Genomic DNA, 24,369 nt, shown 5'->3' with positions numbered 1-24,369 from the left:
AACATTTGGGTTGCCCGCAGAGCAGGTTCATTTCTGAAAGCAGCAAGAAGAATTAAGGGTGAAGAGGTTCACAAGCTTATTCTGTAGGAGAATACCCATGTACAGTGATACCTCGGTTCACGAACTTAATTCGTGAACTGACTCTGGTCGCGAACCGAATTGGTCGCGAACCGAGGCACATTTTCCCATAGGGTTCAATGTAAATCCGGTTAATCCGTGCTGACCTTTTTTTGGGGGTTTTTGAAGCACAAAAATTACAATACACATTAGTACAGTATAGTAATGTATAAAGAGAGGACACTAACCTTGCTTGTGATGACTTCTGGCATGGAGGAAGGCAGGTGGGAGGCAGGTGGGAGGCAGTTATTGTTTGGAGGGAGAGTCCCCCTCCATAAGGACATCAGGGGGATCTCCTTCAGGGGTTTCCTCTCTCCTTTGTCTCCTAGCTGCAGGCTCAGTTTTGCTGAAAAATCTGTCCAATGTCACTTGTCTCTTCCTGCGCTGCATAACCCTCCGGAAATGAGAGACCACATTATCATTCATGAGATTTAACACTCTGTTCACGACAGTTATGTTGGGGTGGTGCTTTTCAAAAAAATCATGGCACTCATTCCATTTTTGCATAATGGATTTTATGGCATCACTGCTAACCTCCTCCCTTTCTTCCTCTTCCTCAGTGGAATGCTCCTCAAGAAGTGCCTTCTGCTGCTCACTGTGGAGTTCAGAAAGTTCTTCCGTGGTCAGCTCCTCCCTATGTTCCTCAACAAGCTCTTCCACATCAGCACCATCAACGTCCAGACCCATACTCTTGCCCATGGACACAATTTCCTCCACTACCTCAGCATCAGGCACTTCAATGTCATGTTCACGTTCAGCGACACATTCTGGCCACAGTTTCCTCCAGGCTGAATTTAGGGTTCGGGGAGTGACCTCTTCCCAGGCTTTGTCAATGAGGTTAATGCAGTGGGCAACATTGAAATGTTTCTTCCAGAAGTCTTTCAAAGTCAAGGACGTCTCTTCAGTGACATTAAAACACCTAGTGAAGAGCGCCTTTGTGTACAGCTTCTTGAAGTTGCAGATGACTTGCTGGTCCATAGGCTGCAGAAGTGGTGTTGTGTTGGGGGGGAGGAACTTTACCTTGATGAAGTCATACTCAGCATCCATATCATCCACCAAGGCTGGAGGGTGTGCCGGGGCATTGTCCATCAGAAGAAGGCACCTTTCAGGCAGCTGGTTATCAGAAAGATATTTTCTGACGGTGGGTGCAAACACCTCGTGCAGCCATTCCATAAACAATTGCCTTGTGACCCAAGCTTTGGCATTGGCTCTCCACATGACGGGCAGTCTGGCCTTGTTCACATTTTGTTCCCTAAATGCACGAGGGGTCTGAGAATGGTACACCAGTAGTGGTTTAATTTTCAGATCGGCGCTTGCGTTGGCACACAGCAAAAGGGTCAATCTGTCCTTCATGGGCTTGTGCCCTGGTAGTGCCTTTTCCTCCTGCGTGATATAGGTTCTGTTCGGCATTTTTTTCCAGAAGAGCCCTGTTTCATCACAGTTGAACACTTGTTGAGGGACGTATCCTTCTGTCTTCATGAATTCCGCAAAGTCTAACTTGTAGGCTTCTGCTGCGGCCTTGTCAGAACTGGAAGCCTCACCATGTCTAATCACACTGTGGATGCCACTTCTCCTGCGGAATTTTTCAAACCACCCCCTACTGGCTTTAAATTCGTCACTTGCTGCAGTTGTAGAGGGGCTTCTTTGCAGTAAATCACTGTGCAATTTCCTGGCTTTCTCACAGATCATAGCTTCACTAACGCTATCACCTGCCAGCTGTTTCTCATTCAACCACACAAGCAAAAGTTTTTCCACCTCTTCCAGCACTTGCGTCCTCTGCTTGGTTAACATTGTTACTCCTTTTGCAACATCAGCTCCTTTGATGGCGGCTTTGTTTTTCAGAATAGTCGAGATTGTTGACTTTGCCATCTTGTACTCCGAGGCCAGATCAGTCACACGAATACCACGGTCATGCTTTTCTATAATTTCCTTCTTCAGCTCAATGGTTATTTTCTTCACAACCTTGCTGTCACCTTTACTACTGCTCTGCACTTTCTTTTTGCCCCCATGCTTGCGCTGCACATTCTTGTCACCTGCATTTCCCCTTTGCACATTGTCACTTGCATTTCCACTTTGCACATTGTCACTTGCATTTCCACTTTGCACATTGTCACTTGCATTTCCACTTTGCACATTGTCACTTGCATTTCCACTTTGCACATTGTCACTTGCATTTCCACTTTGCACATTGTCACCTGCATTGCTGTTCTTGTCACCTTCATTGCTGCTCTGCACTTTCGTCTTTCCACTATGCTTCTTGGGAGCCATATTGCGCTGCACATTCTTGTCACCTGCATTTCCCCTTTGCACATTGTCACTTGCATTTCCCCTTTGCACATTGTCACTTGCATTTCCCCTTTGCACATTGTCACTTGCATTTCCCCTTTGCACATTGTCACCTGCATTGCTGTTCTTGTCACCTTCATTGCTGCTCTGCACTTTATTCTTTCCACTATGCTTCTTGGGAGCCATATTGGGTGTCCAGTGAACTGTACAATACAGCAAGAACAGCAAGAACAGTACTGTAGTACAGTACAGTACTGTATGTGCTAAAAAGCACACCAAAAATCAAAAAATACCTTGAAATGTATGCACAGTACTCGCAGTACACTTCTTTCTGTGTGTCTTCTTCTCTCCACGATCTTCCTACAGGAAGTCACGACCATGTGACAGCCTGGAAATAGCATTAAAATGGCCGCGGCTCCTGTTCGTGAACCGAGGCGGAGTTCGTGAACCGGAGCATATTTATATGAACTTTTCTGTTCGTGAACCGAGTTGTTCGTGAACAGAAGCGTTCGTGAACCGAGGTATCACTGTATTTGAAGTGTTTTCTATTCACGGGTCAATACAATACAAATTTAAACCTTCAGAATTTTGGAAGTTAATGTGGAAATTGGACAGTTCACCATAAGTGGTAAGGTCAACCAAAGGTGTGGGAATGCTAAAGTCCAGGTTACTGAGGAAGAAGCGTACATCATATTCATAAGAAGAGACCTTAGGTTGATGGACACCCACATTTATTTATGTTTGGGTTTGTACAGATAGTTCTTAGGAAAAGTTTAAATGTCCAGATGAAAATAAGGGGAGAATGAGTGCACCTGCAATGTGCTCTGTGGCTTACAAATCAATACACTAGGTGTCTGGGGAATGCTACAAGAAGAGCCCAGTGCCTCAAACTGACATTTTAGACAGTTAGCACGACCTCCAAGGCGGCACAGAGGATTAGCAGAATTGGATAGATGCTTTGTAAAGACCAGCTAAAGAAGCTTAACCACTTGCTGACCAGCCGCCGCATATATACGGGGCAGGGCGGCCCTATTGCGTGAATCTCCGTACCGGTACATCGATCTATCTTTACTCCCAGTCAGTACACTGCCCCCACAGTTAGAAACACTTCCCTAGGGAACACTTAACCCTTTGACCCCCCTAGTGTTAACCCCTTCCCCGCCAGTGTCATTTATTCAGTGATCAGTGGCTATTTTTTTAGCTCTGATCACTGTAATAATGTCACTGGTCCTAAAAAAGTATGAAAAGTTTTCGATCTGTCCACCACAATGTCGCAGTCCTGCTAACAATCCCTGATCACCGCCATTACTAGTAAAAAAAAAATGAATAATACAAATGCCATAAATCTATCCCTTATATTGTAGACGCTATTACTTTTGCACAAACCAAGCAATATACGCTTAATTTTTTTACCAAAAATATGTAGAAGAATACATATTGCCCTAAACCAGGGGTCTCCAAACTGCGGCCCGAGGGCCAGATGTGGCCCTTTGCTAGCCTTTATCCGGCTCTTGGGGCACAATTCCTCCCACTGATATGAGGCACTATTCCTCCCACTGACACCAACAATGGGGCACTATATTGTCCACCGATACCAATGATGGGATACGCCTCCTCCTATTGAGGCCATTTTTGTTCTTACTGATTCCGGGCCCGTAACATTTTCTTCCCCTGCTGGCCACAATCCGGCCCTCCTAAAGTCTGAAGGGCAATAAAGTGGCCCTTTTTTTGAATAGTTTGGAGACCCCTGGCCTAAACTGATGAAGACATTTTTTTGGGGGGATATATATTATAGCAAAAAGTAAAAAATATATATTTATTTTCAAAATAGATTTTTTTTTGTTTATAGCGCAAAAAATAAAAACCGCAGAGGTGATCAAATACCACCAAAAGAAAGCTCTATTTGTGGGGAAAAAGGACATAAATTGTATTTGGGAACAGCGTTGTACGACTGCGCAATTGTCAGTTAAACTAATGCAGTGCCGTATCGCAAAAAAATGGCCTGTTCAGGAAGGAGGGAAAATCTTCTGGAGATCAAGTGGTTAAGAAAACAGTATTCAACAAAGCATGATACCAGACATACTGAAAATAGCTTTTAGATTTGCATACACTTTAAAGTTACATTTCTCTACCTTTACATTACGTTTAGAAGGTATTGGATGTACGTGAAGCCAGGAGATAAAACAAAGGGGGTAGGCGGAAAATATGCTTTGTAGGTTTAAAATGAAATACACATTCCTTGTGCTGATATAAATAATAATGCGCAGAAAATTAACTCTAATGATGTGAAAAACCTTTGCAACAGTGCAACAACAGTGCAACAATAGTGCAATATACAGTGTAATGCTTAAATAGTCCCAATTTGTGACTCAGTAGTTCCTTGTGCTGTAGTTGAGAATTATAAGCATCTGGTGAAGGTGGTTTTGTAAATATTCAGGACAGCATACCATATTTCAGAGCAAACAGTGTAAGCATACTAAACTATTCATATAACAAAAAGTAGGCATTTATTTTCCTGTGTCTTAATGTTATTTTAATATCACAGACTGCTGTAAGTCACTTGTGAAAATAAAATGATCATGGCATTCCCAATAACTTATTTTATTTAATATTAATGCATAAAAGTATAAAATGCAATAAAACTCAAGCTGATAGACAGTCATTATCACTTTCTTAGCAGGGCATCTTTTACATCCAATATGTACTGCCCTCAAGTGCCAAAGCCCTGAAACTACACCACACACTACATTATCCAGTACTGCAGTCTGTATTTCACACATCATACAACCTGTAGAGCTAATTGTGCACATCAACAGAAGTGCAAGTATCTTCATAAATCAGCTCCTTTCAGCCCAGCTTGCTAATTTTATACTTGTATCTCCTCTATCATTTTCATCAGAAGAGCCAGTTATGATTTATAAAGATAGCAAACATTTTTCCCTTCTTTCTGAATTCAAACAGTAAAATGAACTACCTGCTCTATTTGAGTCCAATGGGAAATCTTCAGATAAAACAACCCATTATCTGCAATCTTTAATTCTGTTGTGAACAAAGCATTTTTGTTGTTTATATACGTTTTGATTTAGAGAGCATGCTGTGTTAAATTTTCAGCTATAAGACTGAACAAATTCATACAATATGTAACCTTTGCCACATGCTAGGCATTACCAGATGCATTCTTTAACACATTCATAGCATTCGCTTTGTCTGAAAATCTAATTTTAATAACAATGAATGCTATATCAATTGGTAAAGTGTGTATGACTAGGCATAGGCAAGTGTTTACAATTGCTACTGGGCCCATGGCCCTAGTGCTGATCATATATTGCCCCGTATTTTAGAATCTTCCCCTCCTCACACTGGTGCAAGCATCAACACAGTGCATTTGAAGACTAATTTGCCCACATTAGTATATCATTCAATCTATCTTTATTATTATTAATGAGGAGATGGCATGGGGCCCTGGGTTACATTTTGCACCAGTAATGTAATATTTAGGAACACCCCTACTCTTTAGGAGATCCCCGAAAACTCATTTATTCAGGAAAGCCTATCCAACACCCACCTTACAACTAGACATGTGCACACTGAATTTTTTTTTTCGTAATTTCGTTTTCGTTTGAAAAATAAATTGAGTTACACCCGAAATTCGTTTTTATTTATTTAGTTTTTCGTTAAAAAAATGCATTCGTCCGAAATTCCAAATTAAGGTCGAATCTGTCATTGAAGGCTTATGGTGTCTGTCGAATGTTCTAAGAAAAAAAAAAAGGAAGATTCAACAGAATCTTTAGAAAAAAATACAAATTTGGCTCTTCATGTCTCTCTATGTCGAATCTTCATGTCTCTCTATGTCGAATCTTCATGTCTCTCTATGTCGAATCTTCATGTCTCTCTATGTCGAATCTTCATGTCTCTATGTCGAATCTTCATGTCTCTCTATGTCGAATCTTCATGTCTTTCTATGTCGAATCTTCATGTCTTTCTATGTCGAATCTTCATGTCTTTCTATGTCGAATCTTCATGTCTCTCTATGTCGAATCTTCATGTCTCTCTATGTCGAATCTTCATGTGTCTCTATGTCGAATCTTCATGTCTTCCTATGTCGAATCTTCATGTCTCTCTATGTCGAATCTTCATGTCTCTCTATGTCGACTCTTTTCTCTCTATGTTGAATCTTTTCTCTCTATGTCAAAGCTGTTCTATGTCGACTCTTCTTCATGTCTCTATAATGTCGAATCTTTTCTCTCTATGTTGAATCTTTTCTCTTTATGTAGAATAATATTGGACTAATAGAGTTAAGGTTAGGCACATTAGACCACAACGAAATCGAAAATAAAGCATGTGTTTATGTCGGATCTTTCGGTTTTCGTTTTCTGTGCTTTCGTTATCGTTTGTTAAAACGATAACGAAAATACCTGAAATCTGGACGAAAATGCATTCGGACGAAAACGAATCCACATGTCTAATTACAACTGTCCCAGAGTTATCCTCATCAAATCATTCTCTGCAGCATAGCTGTGCGCAGCCTGTTGCATTAGGGTGTGCACCTGAAAGCCCAAAAACACAGTACCGATCGCTCACTGTTCTCATTCAGAAAGGGAAGGGGCAGGTACATGACATTACCCCTTCCACCACCCATCCTGAAATATCATCTATGTGTGCCCACTGCAGTAGCCAATGGGAGGGGGCACTGAGCAGCAGGGGGAATCTGCACTGCAGGGAGTGATTAGGGTGTGCCTGGGCACACCTGGCACACCCTGTGCGCACGGCTATGCTCTGCAGCTATTACCTTTTGTACCACCATCCCCTCCCTTTAGAATGTAAGCTCTACGAGCAGGGCCCTCCTGTACCTTTTGCATTGAACTGTACTGTAATTGTGTTGTTCCCCCTATACATTGCAAAGCGCTGCGTAAACTTTTGGCGCTACATAAATCATGTATAATAATAATAATAATAATAATAATAATAATAATAATAATAATAATAAATTGGTCTGTAAAGGTTTACAACCACTTTATGGGTACATATGCAGTTTCTGTTTAAACTCCATACATAAGAGACAGATATTTAGAAACAACACCCAATCTCTACACAATAATGGATTAATAAATTGCTGCAAATTCAAGTTATATGTCTTTTTCCTTTTTAATTTAAGGTCACATTTTAAAGACAAAAAAAAAATACTATTTAAAGACAAATATGAAATACTGCATTTGAATATTTCATATTCGGTTTCCCCCCCAGTAAGTAAAGGTTTAGGACCCCTTCTCCCACATACAGTAAACCTGTCTGTTCTTAACTGCTCTGCTTACTAAGCTCAATAGCTCAAGCTCGCATACACAAAAACAAATGCCTTCCATACCTTGCATGCTCGTTTCACTAAAGTAACAGCATCTGCTGTGCTCTCAATTTGGAGAACCAATTATTCTCTGTGACCCTAGTATATTTTTAAGATAAAAAAATATGTTTAAACATATAAACAAATAAAACACCAATGCAGTTCCCTTTAAAAAAAACAGCATGTAATATTATAAGCCCCAACTCTTCAATATAGTTCTACATTTGGGTGCATATCAGCCCTTAGTAAAATCGCTTGGATAAAACTGATATCTAAAAAAAAGTTAACCATTGCTCCACTTAATATACACACTTCCAACCAAAAATAACAAAACAAAAAAATTACAAATAACAATGCCAGATTTTGTATAAGGTAACTACACTTGACTTTACAAATCTCATGCTCGATTTTTTGCTTTAAGAAAAGTCTTGTGCCCCCCGCAGTCTCCTCATGTAAACCATCATGAGCCAAACATCTTCAAAGCACTTAAGTGGAAGAAGATGATTTATATCTTTTGAATAATGCAACCTATTAAACAGACACATACAAGGCCAGGGTTAAGTGGAGAAGCAATCCTTCATTTTATATCATTAAGGGATTTCGGGTTATAGCCAGTCATAACTAATAATCAACTGATAGAAGGTTCCAATCAACACAAAATCCATTAGCTGACTTAGTGGCCTTAACAATCCTACCAGGCCACAGCAGCATCTCAAAATGTTATTACTGTGGCATTAAATAAGTTATTTCGCAGAAAAAAAATCATTTTCATTTCTGTATCCATCTGCCTGATGCATTTAAATCATGTATTTGCATACATTAAAATTATCTTTCTCATTGCAGGATTCCTGATGATATATTTCCAGCAATTGTGATAGCCAGAAATATGGATGATTTATCATACTATGTGGAAAGACAAAGGACAACCGAACAATAAATCAAACATCACAGAACCAGCACTGAACTAACAGGATTGCCTTAGCATTTTCCTTTAACACACATTCTCAATGTGTGATCTGTTTATTCATTTGGGTACATCTAACGATTAAAAGGGGTACATTTGCTTTTTGAGTTTTTCCTGCAAATATTTTTTTTTTCCCAAGTAATTGCCCATAGATCAAATCTAACAGTATTTGTGGTATAAAAAAGTGGATGACCCACAGTTTCCTTTCCTTTAAACTGTGACTATACTAAAGTCATGCTTATTGGCACCCCCATCAATTACGTAAGGCCAATCCTGATAGCCTATTGATCAGTCTAAATTAAACAATCTAGGTGTGATTTGATGCCAGTTCACCTTTGATCTACAACATGTTGTCAGTCTGACACACCGCATCTCCAATCTAGGTTAAAAAACCTCTGATGGAGGCTCTTTACCACGTGATCAGCTGTGTCCAATCACAGCTGATCACAGTGTAAACAGGAAAAAACCATGTATCGGCTATTCCTCTACTCATGCTGACAGACGTGAGTAGAGGAGAGCCGATCGGCTGCTCTCCAGACGGAGGGGGGTGGTCTACACTGATTGATAATCAGTGCAGCACTCCTTAGGATGCCCACTCATGGCCAGCAAGGATGTCCACCCATTGCCCACCAGGGATGCCCACCCATGGCCACCAGGGATGCCCACCCATGGCCACCAGGGATGCCCACCCATGGCCACCAGGGATGCCCACCCATGGCCACCAGGTAAGCTCACTAGAGTCCACCAGGGATGGCAATCATTGCCCATTAGGGATGGCACACAGTGCCATCAGTGATGCCTGCCAGCACCTCTGATCAGTGATACCTATCAGTGCCATCCACCAGTGCCCCTCAGTGCTGCCTATATGTGCCCTCCAGTGCCACCAATGAGTGCCCATCAGTGCTGCCTATGAGTGCCCATCAGCAGGGCCATCTTTAAGGCAGGGGAAAAGGAGAAGCTGCCCTGGGCCCTGTCAGAGCTGATCAAATACCAGCAAAAGAAAGCTCTATTTGTAGGAAAAAAATTACCAAAATTATATTTGGGTACAACGTCGCATGACCGTGCAATTATCATTCAAAATGTGAGAGTGCTGAAAGCTGAAAATTGGTCTGGGCACGAAGGTGTATAAGTGCCCTGTATTGAAGTGGTTAAATTACATTTTCCCTGAAACTACCCTCTTAAAATTAAGGTGCGTGTTATACGCCGATAAATATAGTGCCAATATTACTTACTTTTTAGATGTTTCTCAGAAGAAGGCTTCATGGCTGACTGCAATGAATTCTAATCAATATCAGATTGAGTCTCCCCTAAGGACAAGTTGAGTCTCCCCTAAAATTCAATACAAGCATCCCAGCTTCTAAACCTTTAGCTCTTTGTTAAGGCAGACAATTTACAACTGATAATGAAGATCTGCCTGCAGAGTACAGACAGGATTAATTATGGCAAACACAGATGTACAGCCCTCTTATAAACAAAACAATGCCTGTTTGTTGGCCATCTCTTTCAACAAATTCTTGGATTCCCTGCATGCTTTGCAGCATCCCCACTGTAATTTTTAATGACTACATATCCCATGGTACCTTGAATGAATGAATGAATGAATGAATGACTTGTATAGCGCAACGCATGCGAACTGAATCGCCTCTGGGCGCTTTTTCCAGCCAGTATCTACTTGGCTGGTGCGGTCATTTTTACCCCGTAGGATCATGACACGCTAGGGACACACAGACCTTGCTGCCTGCAAACAGTGATTCAGGTACTGACCCTGCCGTACTCTTCCTCTCAGCTCCTCTGTAGTTCAGAAGGTAGGTTCTATTAAATGTGTGACACAGCAGTGTCTACCCACAGGGCATAGTAAATATGTGTCACTGAATTAAATTAACCACTTGACCACTGGGCACTTAAACCCCCTTCCTAACCAGACCGATTTCAGCATGTCATGCAACACTGTACCCATATGCATTTTTCTTTGTTTCTGTTATCAAATTTTGCAAATTAGTAATTTTTCTTCATAAATTTTGGCCAAAATTTATACTGCTACATATCTTTGGTAAAAAATAACCCAAACAGTGTATATTATTTGGTCTTTGTGAAAGTTATAGAGTCCACAAGCTATGGTGCCAATCTCTGAAAATTGATCACACCTGAAGTACTGACGGCCTATCTCATTTCTTGAGACCCTAACATGCCAGGAAAGTACAAATACCTCCAAATTACACCTTTTTGGAAAGTATACATTCCAAGGTATTTAGTAAGAGGCATGGTGAGTTTTTTGAAATTGTAATTTTTTCCCACAATTCTTTGCAACATCAAGATTTTTTTTTTTTCCCACAACATTTTCATATTAGCAGGTTACTACAGTATGTTCCCTGGGTGTGTTCTAACTGAAAGGGGGGTGGACTGACTTGGGGAAATGACTGATCGCTGTTCATACATTGTATGAACAGATGGTCAGGCATTTCTCCCCCTGACAGGACCGGGAGCTGTATGTTTACACACACAGCTCCCGATTCTCGCTCTGTAACGAGCGATCGTGGGTGCCTGGCAGTGATCGTGCCCACCGGGCACGCGCATCGGTGTCAGGAGCGAGAGGGGGGCGTGCGTGCCTCTGCCGTCGCACGAGCGCCCCTATTGGCTGCTCGGCAAGATGACGTAATATTACGTGATCTCGCCCAGCAGAGCCGACCTGCCGCCATAAAACTGCGGCGGCTGGTCGGCATACGGTTAAAGCATGCTTGTTTTCAGTAGGCAGCCAGAAATGACAATCACTATACTTCTCTCATGACAGGTGTACCTAAAGCACTCACACCTGCCATTAAATTATAACTTGGCAGACCTTCAGTAGGCAGTAGAGGTGTAGGCATTTACAGTCGAATGACAGGGAACTGGCCTTAATGACAGGAGAGTTCTGTTGGGTGACTTGGGCAGAAAGCAAAGTGCTTTTAGAGTGTACAAGCTAAGTGAGCTCCATGGGGAAACAGAAATCAACTGGATGACTACCAGGCACATGTAGGCAAAACTAGGTGGCAGAACTTCAAGATGTAAAAAACTAGTGACAAGCACTCTAGGTACATCATCCCAAATTAACTTTATTGACCAAGAGTTACTACACACACACAGGCCAGGATTCTCCTTCTGATGCCTTTCACTTTATGGAATTTAGTGGAGTAAGCAAAAATGAAGTTCCATTACGGAGTAAAATTCATCAGGCAGAGGAGCATGTATGGCGTGTATATTGACTCTCAAGCCCGGTTCATACTGATGCCACAATCGCTCCAACTTTGGAACACTTGTCGCATCAGAAGTTGGACCCTAGTCAGACCCTATTCTGTGCAAACCGTGGAACCGTTCTGTGCAAACCGTGGAATATTTATCTCCTGTTTTATTTAAAAGTATAGTAAAGTTATTTAAAAATCTACAGTTCAAGATTGAAGCTTCATTCATGTGGGCGTGTGAATATTCTCTGCAAGGAATGCAATTACTAAATGGCATGCTTATATGAGTATACATACGTAAAATATGCAGATATGCACAGCCCCGGATGCAGTCCAACTTTTTTTGTACACCACTAAACATAGTGCACATTTTTGTTTATAGACAGAACAGTGTGTATGGCTGCATTGATTTCTAGAGTGCTGCATTTAGACACATACAAAACTTTACACTGGGGTTCATTTACTAAAGCTGGATAGTACAAAATCAGGAGCAGCTGTGCATGGTAGCCAATCAGCTTATAACTTCAGCTTGTTCAATTAGTCTTTGACAATAAAATGGAAGCTGATTGGTTTCTATGCAGAGCTGCACCAGATTTTGCACTCTCCAGTTTTGGCAAATCAACCCCAGTGTACCAATCTTAACACGTCATTATAAGTGCCCATGTCACTAAACCTCAACTGTTTCGATTATTGCAACAAGTACATTTTATCTAGAAGGATCTAGGTTAAGCTTGAAAACACGTGTATTAAAGTATTCAAAGTTTGCTTAGCATTTGTTTTGAAGAAACATAAAGAATTGTACGTATATTGTTGACTTTGCTGATGTGGTTAAAGTGGAGGTTCACCCGAAAAGTAAATTTTTAACATTAGATTGATGCTCATTTTGTCTAGGGGAATCGGGTAGTTTTTTTAAAATGGAAGCAGTACTTACCGTTTTAGAGAGCGATCTTCTCCGCCGCTTCTGGGTATGGGCTGCAGGACTGGGCGTTCCAATTTGATTGACAGGCTTCCGACGGTTGCATATATCGCGTCACGATTTTCCGAAAGTAGCCGAACGTCGGTGCGCAGGCGCCGTATAGAGCCGCACCGACGTTCGGCTTCTTTCGGCTACTCGTGACGCGATGTATGCGACCGTCGGAAGCCTGTCAATCAAACAGGAACGCCCAGTCCCGAAGACCATACCCGGAAGCGCTCTCTAAAACGGTAAGTACTGCTTCGATTTTAAAAAAACTACCCGATTCCCCTTGACAAAATGAGCATCAATCTAATGTTAAAAAAAAATTTTCGGGTGAACTCCCGCTTTAAATATTTGCTGAATATTTCCAGTTACTGTACATACATACACAACCTAAAATCTATAAACCTTTTTATTTAAATGTTTTCCTACAAATGTTTACTTTGAGCTATTTTTTCAATTACCTGTATGAAGCATTTTATAATCTAAGAATAAATGAATGAATAATGTGTTTTTGCTAAGATTTCTGAATAATGTATACTTTTCATTTTCAAGACCTCTGAATCCGTGTTGCTAAAATTAACTACAGACTAGTAAATCATCTACAACATAATAAGAGTTCTTAAAGAGTATCTATAGTCAAAACATTTTTGTTTTTAAGTTTTGGATAGAATTGGTCAAATAGTAAAATTTAACTGTCCACAATATTGATAATTATGTATCACTTACAGTAATAATAACATTCTGGTAACAATATTTTACCATAAATTTCCCTTTGCAACTTTTACCTAAAGGTAAGCTTATAATAAAGCTTGCCTGTAGGTAAAATGAATATCTCCAAAATATCTCTGGCGACAATGGCTAATCTGCGATACTCTGCGGACTCTATTCGGGGTCTGAGACAATTACCAGCCGTCACCAAAAAGGCCTTAAAAATAGAGCAACTTTTGAGATTCGATCGACGATCGACCATCAAAAATGTAAACTATTTAACCCAGCTCAAGCACATATCATGTGCTTTGATCAACACAAGATCGGCAGTAAAACACCGATTAGAAATCCACGATTTCTTACTAAAAAACGATCTAGACTGCCTCTTTATTACAGAAAGCTGGCTCTCAGACGACTGCAACACCATTCTCGGAGAATTGGTGCCAGAAAACTATCGCATTATAACGGAAAACAGAATAGGGCAAAGAGGAGGAGGCCTGGCGGTGATCCACAAGAATCACATTACAATCACTAAGCCAGCCCTTCAAAATCCTCTTCCATTCATGGAAACCCTTACTCTTCAACTTCAAACTTCCCCCCAGGAGACTGTTCACATTCTCCTCTGCTATAGGCCACCTGGGCCAAAATCGCAGTTTTTGCCATCTTTAACGGAGTTTATATCCACTTATACCCTTAACAGCAAACACCTTTTGCTGCTCGGGGACTTTAATCTGTGGGCCAATTCCGCACAGGATCCCATTGCGGACGCCTGCATCGATCACCTGGAGGGATTAGGGCTACAGCAACTTATATGCGGGCCAACACATGCTTCAGGTCACACACTCGACCTAATTTTCAGACAAAATCTGAAAATAAGCATTTTAGAAAATGAACCATTGCCATGGACAGACCACCATGCAATCAATTTCATAATCTCCAAAATTCCCCCAGTGATAAAAGCACCCAAGCCGGTGACAATACACTGGGCTAGATCTCAGAAGAAGCTCCATTCGGAACTCTTTAAATCTACCTTGGGAAACAGAATCAAAACAATCCATCCACATCAAACAGCCGCAGATACACTGGATGCCATAAACGCAGCCCTGCTACAGTCAGCCGATTTAGTAGCACCGAAACGCAAAGCATGCATCCGAAAAAGAAAGTCTGGCTGGTTCAACAACCAGCTGTCGCTTCTGAAGCAAGAGTGCAGAAGGGCGGAAGCCGCCTGGAAAAGAAGCCCTGCAGAGGATAACCTCATCATCTACAAGGCAATAACAACACGATATCATAAAGAAATCTTCAAAGCCAAGAAACATCATTTTTCTATGGCGATTAACAGCGCCCTAAACCGCCCCCGCGAACTCTTCAAGATGGTCACCCAGACCATGAATCCAGGATGTCTTGAAGTCCCCAACTCAGACACCCAAGAGTTCTGTAATGAACTATCGGATTTCTTCATCAACAAAATTGAAAGAATCCGGGAAAGCATCTTGCAAAACAATACCCCCCTCAACCCCACCGTCAATCAACCACAAAACACCCACAGAAACGCTCTACAATCAACAAAGTTCACTCTGGAACCGATCTCCATCGATACCACAAAAAATATCATTGGTGCTTTGCGGAACAGCACATCGCCCAATGATATCATCCCCACCAAACTGCTGAAGGAATGTGCCGACATCCTGGCACCACCCATCACACAGCTTATAAACCAGTCATTTAAGGAAGGCACAGTGCCATCCCTGTTGAAAGAGGGCACAATCCAGCCCATCTTGAAAAAACCTAACCTGGATCCCAAGGACCCAACTCACCGCCGTCCCATAACAGGCCTAAATGTTCTCTCCAAGATAATGGAGAAAGTAGTGGTACAACAGCTGCAACAGCATCTAGATACCCACAATCTACTGGATCCATTACAATCAGGCTTCCGTCCCGGACACGGGACAGAAACGGCCTTACTCAAAATATGGGACGATGCCCTCGAGGCCGCAGACGAAGGAGAATCTTGTCTCCTGGTTCTGCTGGACCTAAGCGCAGCCTTTGACACGGTAGACCACAAACTGTTACTGATGCGACTAGCCAAGGTAGCAGAAGTCGCAGAAGGTGATTTACCATGGTTTTCTTCCTTTCTTGAAAACCGATCACAAACAGTTAAATTGGAGTCCCCCAAGGATCCCCCCTGTCACCGGTGCTTTTCAACATCTATCTTCGCCCTCTCTTTGATATTATCAGTAGCCAAGAACTACTCTATCACTCTTATGCAGACGATACGCAACTGTATTTTCGCATCTGCAACAAAAAGGATCATCATCCCAGTTTAGAGAAATGTCTCTCTTTGATAGAAAACTGGATGACAAAGAGTTATCTTAAACTCAACAGTTCAAAAACAGAACTCCTTATGTTTCACGCCAGCCGAAAGAGTCAACTGGCAACAACCTGGACACCCCCGCCCATTCTGGGCCAAATCATCACCCCTAGCTCCAAAGTCAAAAGTCTCGGGGTCATCTTCGACACCTTCATGACAATGGACGCACAAATAGGGTCAGTAGTCAGCGAAGCGCACCATCTGTTGCGCCTACTACGCAGACTTATTCCATTTATCCCCAAAGAAGACGTAGCAGTCGTGGTGGGAACAATCGTGAATTCCAGACTGGACTATGCTAACGCCCTGTACCTCGGACTCCCAAAGTACCAAATCTCCAGTCTGCAAGTCGTTCAGAATACGGCCGCCAGACTGGTGACTGGGAAAAAAAAATGGGAATCAATCTCACCTTCGTTGAGAACCCTTCAATGGCTGCCAGTAAAAGACAGAATTGCATTTAAAGCACTCTGCCTGACACATAAGTGCATCCATGGGAAGGCTCCGCAATATCTTTGCGACAAGATAGAACCTCACAATTCGAATCGCGTTCTGCGATCCACCGACCAAAATCTGGTCAGGGTACCAAAAACCAAATACAAGTCCAAAGGAGAAAGAAGGTTTGCTTTTCAGGGTCCTAGACTATGGAACGCTTTACCAACCAGCATTCGGTTGGAGGAAAACCACCTGACTTTCAGAAGACAGATCAAAACTCTGCTCTTTTGATGTCATGAGACACGAACAACTAGCGCCCAGAAGCGATTCAGTTTGCATGCGCCGCGCTTTATAAGTTTTTCATTCATTCATTCATTCATGTATGTTTAGGAGATATTTACATGTTTTACAGCCAGTGGCATCACCAGTGCATGCGCACTGAACACTGAACGGGCGCCATTCTTTCAGAGCGCTATGCTGTCATGATGACTCCCATGCCCATGCTTGGGAGTGATATCGTCGTATCTCAGCCATTCGAATTGCCAGAGCCCACCAAACCAGAAAGAAGAAAAGGTGAAGTTAGAAGCCTTGTTAGCAGCGATGGAGTACTTCATTTTAGGGTGAGTCTTTCATAATGTGCTAGTATGCAGTGCATATTAGCAGATTATGCTACTACCTTGCAACTGGATTGTTTCCTGGATTTACTACCACTTTAACACATAGGGGCCTATTATGATTTTCTGACTTATAGGGCATGCTCAGATTTGTTGTTCCTCAACAACTGGATGAAGGCACTTTTTTTCAGTTAAGGCACCCTTTAAAATTATGGACATTCTCGAAGCACCCTCCAAAATTATGGACAGCCTTGAGGTGCCCCATTCTAAAATATAAAAATTATTCTAATCGTTTTACATGATGCAGTAACATCAATACACGCAGGACACCCAACGTTAGAGGTGATTTATTCTTCCAAAGCAAATAAACTTTTGCAAACTGGTACTGACTAGTATTCCAATGCTTCCCTTTTCCTTCAGTTTTTCTCCATCACTTAGCTAATGAGACCCCAAAGCTGATGGAGAGGCAAGGGAGGATCAAACAAGGATGAGATGCAGGCAACTGACATCCTCCTTACCAATTGATGATGACATTGGTCGTTAGGAGGTTGGCAGCTAGAAGGTTGTAATGGTGTACAATAAAAACCTGTGGCTTTGTGTAACTAAAAGGCAGGTTTCATCCACCCACCAGCTTGTATACAATTTTGGGGCAATTTTTAGGCATTTTACCAAGGCACCCCTAAAAAAGGCTGCTCTAGATGAACATACATCTTACTGAACAGCTCTTTAAGATTCCCCTTGCTTGTCTCTAAGAATGCCAGTCAATTTTTAATTAATCAAAAAAGAATCAGCCGGACCATGACCTGCCCAAAAGCAAGGCAAAGGATATTTGAGTCTTTGCCATGGTCTGTTTAATAGCAAGAAAAATGTCAACAGTTTAAGAGCATACAAATTGACCTTGGAAATTGAATAATAAAAAAGAGCTTTGAGGAAGACACAATAAATTGTTATGAAAGGTATGAACTAGGCATTTAAATTCCCTCATTATATTTTGTTATAGACAAAGAAAAACTGAACCATGAGAAAGAAACAGCAACTGAAAACTCGTATAACTCAACATATTAAAATGATAAACGTGCTGAAAGTGTTCAGTGATTTTTTTTTGCATAAACACAGCATGGACATTCACTGATTTAGTCTTTATGTTTTTCCTATGTGCTGTAATGTGCCGAACAAAATAACCATACTTAAATCAGAATAAACAGACTCACTCAATAAAGTAGACTTCTCCTTTCTCGGTGTACGCCATCTCCCAATTATCAGGCAAGATCCCCAGCTCATCATTTTCATCAGGCTTCAGTTGTTTCTTGAGCTCCGTGCTGCTTTTAGACTCTGTGTCAGGCTGGCAGTACAATGGGGTGGTATAAGGCTGGGATGAAATCTCACCTGAGGCATCTGTACTCTTGTCTTCATGTTCACTTGATTCTACATGAGACATAGAAATATACATTTATCACCTTTGCCCTCCAATGCGCTTCTGAGCAATTCAAAGTACCAAAAAGCTGCTTCAGTCAAGCTATCAGATGCACTTAACATTAAATTCATTCAGGGTCATCCTACACATTGCAGTAGTCATATGCACTTTTTTATATATATATAATACTATTTAACATAGAAAAAGTGAAAAACTGCACTGGGTAACATTCAGTTTTTAATAAGTAAACAATTATTTTGTTAATTCCCTAATTTGGAATTCAATCTAACCTCCAGTAAATATATACCCGTTTTGAGAGTTGTGCAGGAAAAATTGCAAATTATAGATTCATTCCTTATTCTACATATGCCATTTCTCATTTTGGATTTTAGATTGGTGGCTATTGGACAATACTGACAATTTCCAATGCAGACATGTTGGCACTGTGCAAAGTAAAATGGCCTTTAGTTTGAATTTATGCTTTTAACCTTACAGTATGTGTTACTGTACTTTACACACTGCCTTATTCAGTAAGTTCAATAAAGTAAGTCCAAATAAAGTATGTCTTGTAATGCCGCGTACACATGCTCGGCATTTCAGAAAACAAATGTTTGATGGTAGCTTTTGGTTGGAAAGCGTGTGTAGGCCCCATCAGACATTTTCTGTCGGAGTTTCCGACAACAAAAATTTGAGAGCCGGTTCTCAAATTTTCTGACAACAAAGTCCGTTCTTGTAAATTCCAATTGTGTTTGGACAATTCCAACGCACAATATTCCACGCATGCTCTGAATCAAGTATGAGACGGAAGTGCTCGGTCTGGTAAAACTAGTGTTTGTAATGGAGATAGCACATTCGTCAAGCTGTAACGGACATGAGGCTGAAAAGCGTGAATCGTCTCTCACCAAACTTCTACTAACACGAGTGGTATTGAACTTCCCTTTAATAGTTAATAGTGCCGTCGTACGTGTTGTACGTGACCGCGTTCTTGACATTCGGAATTTCTGACAACATTTGTGTGACCGTGTGTATGCAAGACAAGTTTGAGCCAACATCCGTCGGAAATTTGTCCACGGTTTTGTTGTCCTAATGTCCGATCGTCTGTACGTGGCATAAGACTTGAGATGCTGAAAAACTAAATAAAAATATAATAGGAAAATTGCTGAAACTGTTGCACACAACAAGAGCTTGTGTACAAAGGCCACTGCAGTCAAAGTCAGTCTTCGACATTTGTATGCAGCACAGCTCAAACACATGCATTTAAAGGCAAACACATTTCACCTGCTCACCAGCAGTGTAAATACATATCCAGTAGGACATGCTGCATTTAGAAATTCATAATTTAGCAAAGGAAAAAGGCCAGGACGAAAAATGGAAGAGTGGGTAGAATAGAGCCGTATGCAATTTGTCATCCTTTTCCTTTTTCTGATTTTAATATTCTATTAGCTATTTTATTTTGATATATGTGGCTTTACCCCATGCTGTCTACAAAAATGATAAAGTGTAAATATACTGACCTGGTGTTACAGCTACTCCATTTCCATTTATTACAGGTCTCTCTTCTTCCTCCTCTTCTGGAGGTTCAATCCCAGTCTTCTCCATGTTGCTTACAGATTTATTGCGCTTGCGTTTCCCCTCAACTCTTGGAATGCCACCAGGAAATATATGGTCTGTTGCATTTAATAAAAGTGGAGCAGGTTCAGCTGGAGGCTTTGGAGTGCCGTAGTAATTTTCTGCGAATATATGTAACATTGACACTTTATTAGCCAAGAAGTATAAATAAAAATCAAGCGGTCTGTCTTCCAAGGCATATCAATACCTACAAAAAGTAGCCTTATATCACAGATTGTAAAACCGAGATCTAAATAAAATAATATACAGTTCATATGCAGAGCCCTTGTTTGGAACTAGCAATCTAGCATCTGGTCATGTTACTGTTCAGTGATTATCCATTGAAATAAAAAATGATCAGCTGTTTTAGGTTTTTGTTGTCTATCCCATATGCATTGCACTTCCCATGTAATTTCCTTTGTTACTCATGACAGGCTTATAACTTTGTTGAATGTGCAGTGAAATGTACTAAGAACTTAGTTTATTACCTGGTTTAGAAGTAGCTAAAACACGTATTACAGGTGCTATTAAGTACATCTACAGTACATGTCCCCATTTATCATGTAACGTTTTACTTTATTTTACATTTTATTCTGTTTATTAAAAATGACCAACAGGATTCAATTTCATGTTTCAAACAGCTGAATTGAGCTTTGAAAAAAATATTGATTAGTAATAGGGATGAGCGGAAATGGTCTTGGTTTGGTTTGAGCAGGGTTTGAGGAACTTCAATGAAATTTGGATGCTGAAGCCAAATTCCACTGAAGTTAATGAAAGCTGTCATAAAAAAAAGGTTTATTTTCTGGGCTAATAGTCAAAGGGTTGTCAAAAAAAGCATGGCTGTGGACATCGCCCATGGACCAATGCAAAAAATATATATTCCATTTGGCCAACAGGTTTTTTTTTAATAAGTGACATTTACAAAGGAATGGGTGTTTTAATTTGCCGACAAATTATACTTCCTGCCTGGCCTCTTTTCTTAAAAAAAAAAAAGAAAATGGCACACAGACCCCATTTATTTTTATATTTATGAAGAAAAAAAAGCTCTCGGGAGATTTTAGCCAGAACGTGACAGAAAGGAGTTTCACCACTCAGTCATGACGTGGTGCACGTGAAGCACGCACGTCAGAGGGAGGAGCAGTTCGCGCCACGGATCTCACCCGGCAACGGAGATGGGAGGACAGAGACCCGGAGGAGCTCCAGCGGGAGCAGACACGCCGCTGAGAGGGAGCACACCGAGCGGTTAGCTCGTCCAACCCGCAGGCTTACATCTGCCACCGCCGCTCTCTGGGAAACCCCTCACCATCCGACCCCCCTCACGCCCACCAGGGAGACAGCAGGTAAAGTACAGTATGGAGGGACAGCAGGGAGGCTCCCACTCGCGGCGTATTGGTTAGCCATCCCCCTCCCTCCTCTGTACACAGTGAAACCAGGCTACCAGGCTACCTTGGAAAAACATGGGTAAAAACTACAGCAACAGGTAACAACAACCCGTTTTTTCTTCCTGCTATAAAACTGTATTGTGCAATGAGAACAATCTGAGACCTGGACCTGACGGTGGAGACAGGGCAGGAGTGCTGCAGCTACTGTCTCACTTACAGATATCCTAATCTGTTGTCATTATAAACAAGAGGTATGAATTATCAAAGATGAACCTGCTGTGAAACTATGTGTACAAGTTTCTTTTTCTCTCCATAGACACTTTTAAATGTATATACCTAGGACTTAACAGCTTATATATTGTGATCATTCACTTTGGCGGATAAGCTAAAAGCAGCAGCCACCCCAGAGACACAGTACCAGCCCCCATAAAACACTGATAAACCTTGGAGGTGATAAGTACCGAAGCACGAGTGGTAAACTTAAGGGGAGGGCACCTAATACGCCCCACACTATCAAATAAAGCTGGCTATGAACTCAAAAGGGGATAAACCCAACGGTCTTACTTAAGAAGCTCTTCCCCTTTTCGGCTGATTTCTGCTATATGAACTACAAAGTAGCAAGGGGAGCAACCTGCGACCTGGCGCCCACTAACAGAAACAGGGTAGGAGTACTGCCACCATTGACCTTTTTTTTTTTTCAATGTCCCCAAGGTTGGATATATAAAATGTGCAGAGGGAGTTAATTAAGACGATACATTGGGCAATCTGATAAAATTGTGTAACATCAGAGGGACACCTGCCGCGATTGCCGTTCGCATAAACTTTATATATCTCTAGGCTTTTTTTTCAGTACAAGAACTTATGCACTTATGAGTGGATTCCCGTATATACTGTTGATATACAACTTGGCGGTTAAGCAGAAAAGCATCAGATATTGTTTCTGTCCCCAGAAAATACAGTTACACCCTGGAAGGGGTATGTCCCAAAGCTACGTTGGACACCGCAGGGCTTGGTATGGATCATAGCTTATAAGTAGTTACTAAACTAAAAAAAAAAAAAAAACTTCAAACCCAATTAGGGGTCGCATCGTCCTTCTGATAGAAGGCGAGCAACCCACGCCTCACCGCTTGCAATCCTTCTTGTTAAAACCCGCCATAGTACAAACAGGTGAATTCTCGGGTCAATTTCCAACTTCGGCGTTAAAAACCCATTAAGAAGTAATTAAATATTCTCGTAACGTGACAAAACCTCCCCCCAGGGAGAAAAAAGAAAAAAAAAAAAAAAAACCCTCCCTTAAAAAAAAAAAAAATTTTAATTTAAAAAAAAAAAAGGGGGGGGGGGAGTGAGGCCCTCCACCTTCTGTTCAAACTGGGTAAACGCATTAGAGCGATAAAGAAATATAATATGAATAGATCAACAAGGGGGGCCGCCCCTAAAATCCCTAAAGATATCGCCACCACCAGTACGATTAGACACTACATGACGCCGGAAGGCAGTTCCAAGAGCCCAGGAATGGCTAAAAAAGCAGAAAAAACTGGGACAAATAAGAAGGGAATAGGGGGGGCGGCAACCTCAAGTGCGGACACTTCAGTAGAACTTGAACATGCGGTCGGCCAAATGGAAGACTATAGTTCGGACTCGCATATCCCCACTAAAGGGGAAATGGATGCCATGTTAAGGAGATTGGAGAATGTTATAAGAGAAGAAATTAGTACATTAAGAACGGACCTATTTCATACGCTGGAACGGGTGGAGGAAGCGGAGAAAAAAATAGAAAAGCAGGATCTCGAAATAAAAGAATTAAACATCCAATATCTGAATATGAAACAAAATCAGAGGCTGATGCAATACCGACTGGAAGATTACGAGAACCGTAATAGAAGGCAAAACCTGAGGATACGATCGGTCAAGGAGGAGAAGGGGGAAGACCTGAGGAAAATTCTCAATGAATTGCTCCTCCCCCTCCTAAATAACGGCTTGGAAGGTCCCCTAAAACTAGAACGAGTACATCGAGTGGGAAAGACTAGGGAGGGAGGAGGAAATTGGCATAGGGACATAATTGCCAGGTTCAGACACTTCGAAGACAAAGAGGAAATTTGGCAAAAACTGAGAAGAAAGCCTCCCTTATCCTATGACGGGACGGAGATTCAGATTTTTACGGATTTGGCCTGGGAAACCCTGTCTAGAAGAAGGCACTTAAAACCCTTATTGGAACAAATGCGGAAATCTAATATAAATTACCAATGGGGGTTCCCGGCGTGCCTGATAGGATATAAAGAGGGTATATCAGCTAAACTGACATTCCCTGAGGATTTGGTAGGGTTCTGCCGTAAACTGGATATACCGGTGACAGAGTTACCCGACTGGGTTGAATAGCGATTAGAAAATAGCCGCCCCCCGGGGAGGCCTGGAGAGATGGGCATAGAGGGGGGGGAAAGGGGGGAGGGTTGGAGGGTGGGTGACTGGAGAGGGGAACAAGAAGGGTGGATCCGTACCCCCACACATACAAGACCGATCCCCTGGGAAGTCCCAGGAGACAATGTGTGGGAGGGGCGCTGAGTGCTACACCTCATCCAAAAGAACCGTCGGGTAGGGGATACCGTAGATCCCCGCGGTTCAGAGGCGATGCACTGGCCTAGGCAAGGGGGGGGGGGAGGGGGAGACGGAGGGGTGGGCTTGGGAGGGGAGAGAACACACTCCCCCTTCAAAATAGGGAGGGAATAGGGAATATGGCTCCCAGGGGATCTATTGGAAAGTCCAGCACGTTCAAGGAACGACCCAGTAATAGGAAATGACAGAAGTCAAATTCTTATCCTACAATGTAAAGGGTTTAAACTCAGCCGTCAAAAGATTAAAAGTCCTGGCCGAGATCGAGCAACTAAGAGCGGATGTGGTATTTATTCAAGAATCTCATTTGACCATAGACGTAAACATTAAATTATACTCCCCGGCATACCCCACTTGGTTT

General features: G+C 41.8%; 1 protein-coding gene across 7 annotated transcripts in view; it reads right to left on the bottom strand.

Annotated features, from left to right (window-relative positions):
• MAGI2 (membrane associated guanylate kinase, WW and PDZ domain containing 2) overlaps positions 1–24,369 on the bottom strand; it is a 979,417-nt gene that overhangs the window by 311,475 nt on the left and 643,573 nt on the right. For all 7 annotated transcript variants that reach the window (XM_040343459.1, XM_040343461.1, XM_040343462.1 and 4 more), the window contains 2 exons: positions 19,926–20,141; positions 18,209–18,422 (listed from right to left, as the gene is read on the bottom strand). In XM_040343459.1, the coding sequence (XP_040199393.1) occupies positions 18,209–18,422; positions 19,926–20,141 (430 nt within the window). The remainder of the gene's footprint in view (positions 1–18,208; positions 18,423–19,925; positions 20,142–24,369) is intronic.

The sequence above is a fragment of the Rana temporaria genome, chromosome 3 (assembly GCF_905171775.1).
Source record: "Rana temporaria chromosome 3, aRanTem1.1, whole genome shotgun sequence".
Lineage (NCBI taxonomy): Eukaryota > Metazoa > Chordata > Amphibia > Anura > Ranidae > Rana > Rana temporaria.
The sequence above is the reverse complement of the archived record's forward strand: the minus strand, read 5'-3'. Positions and strand labels throughout refer to the sequence as shown.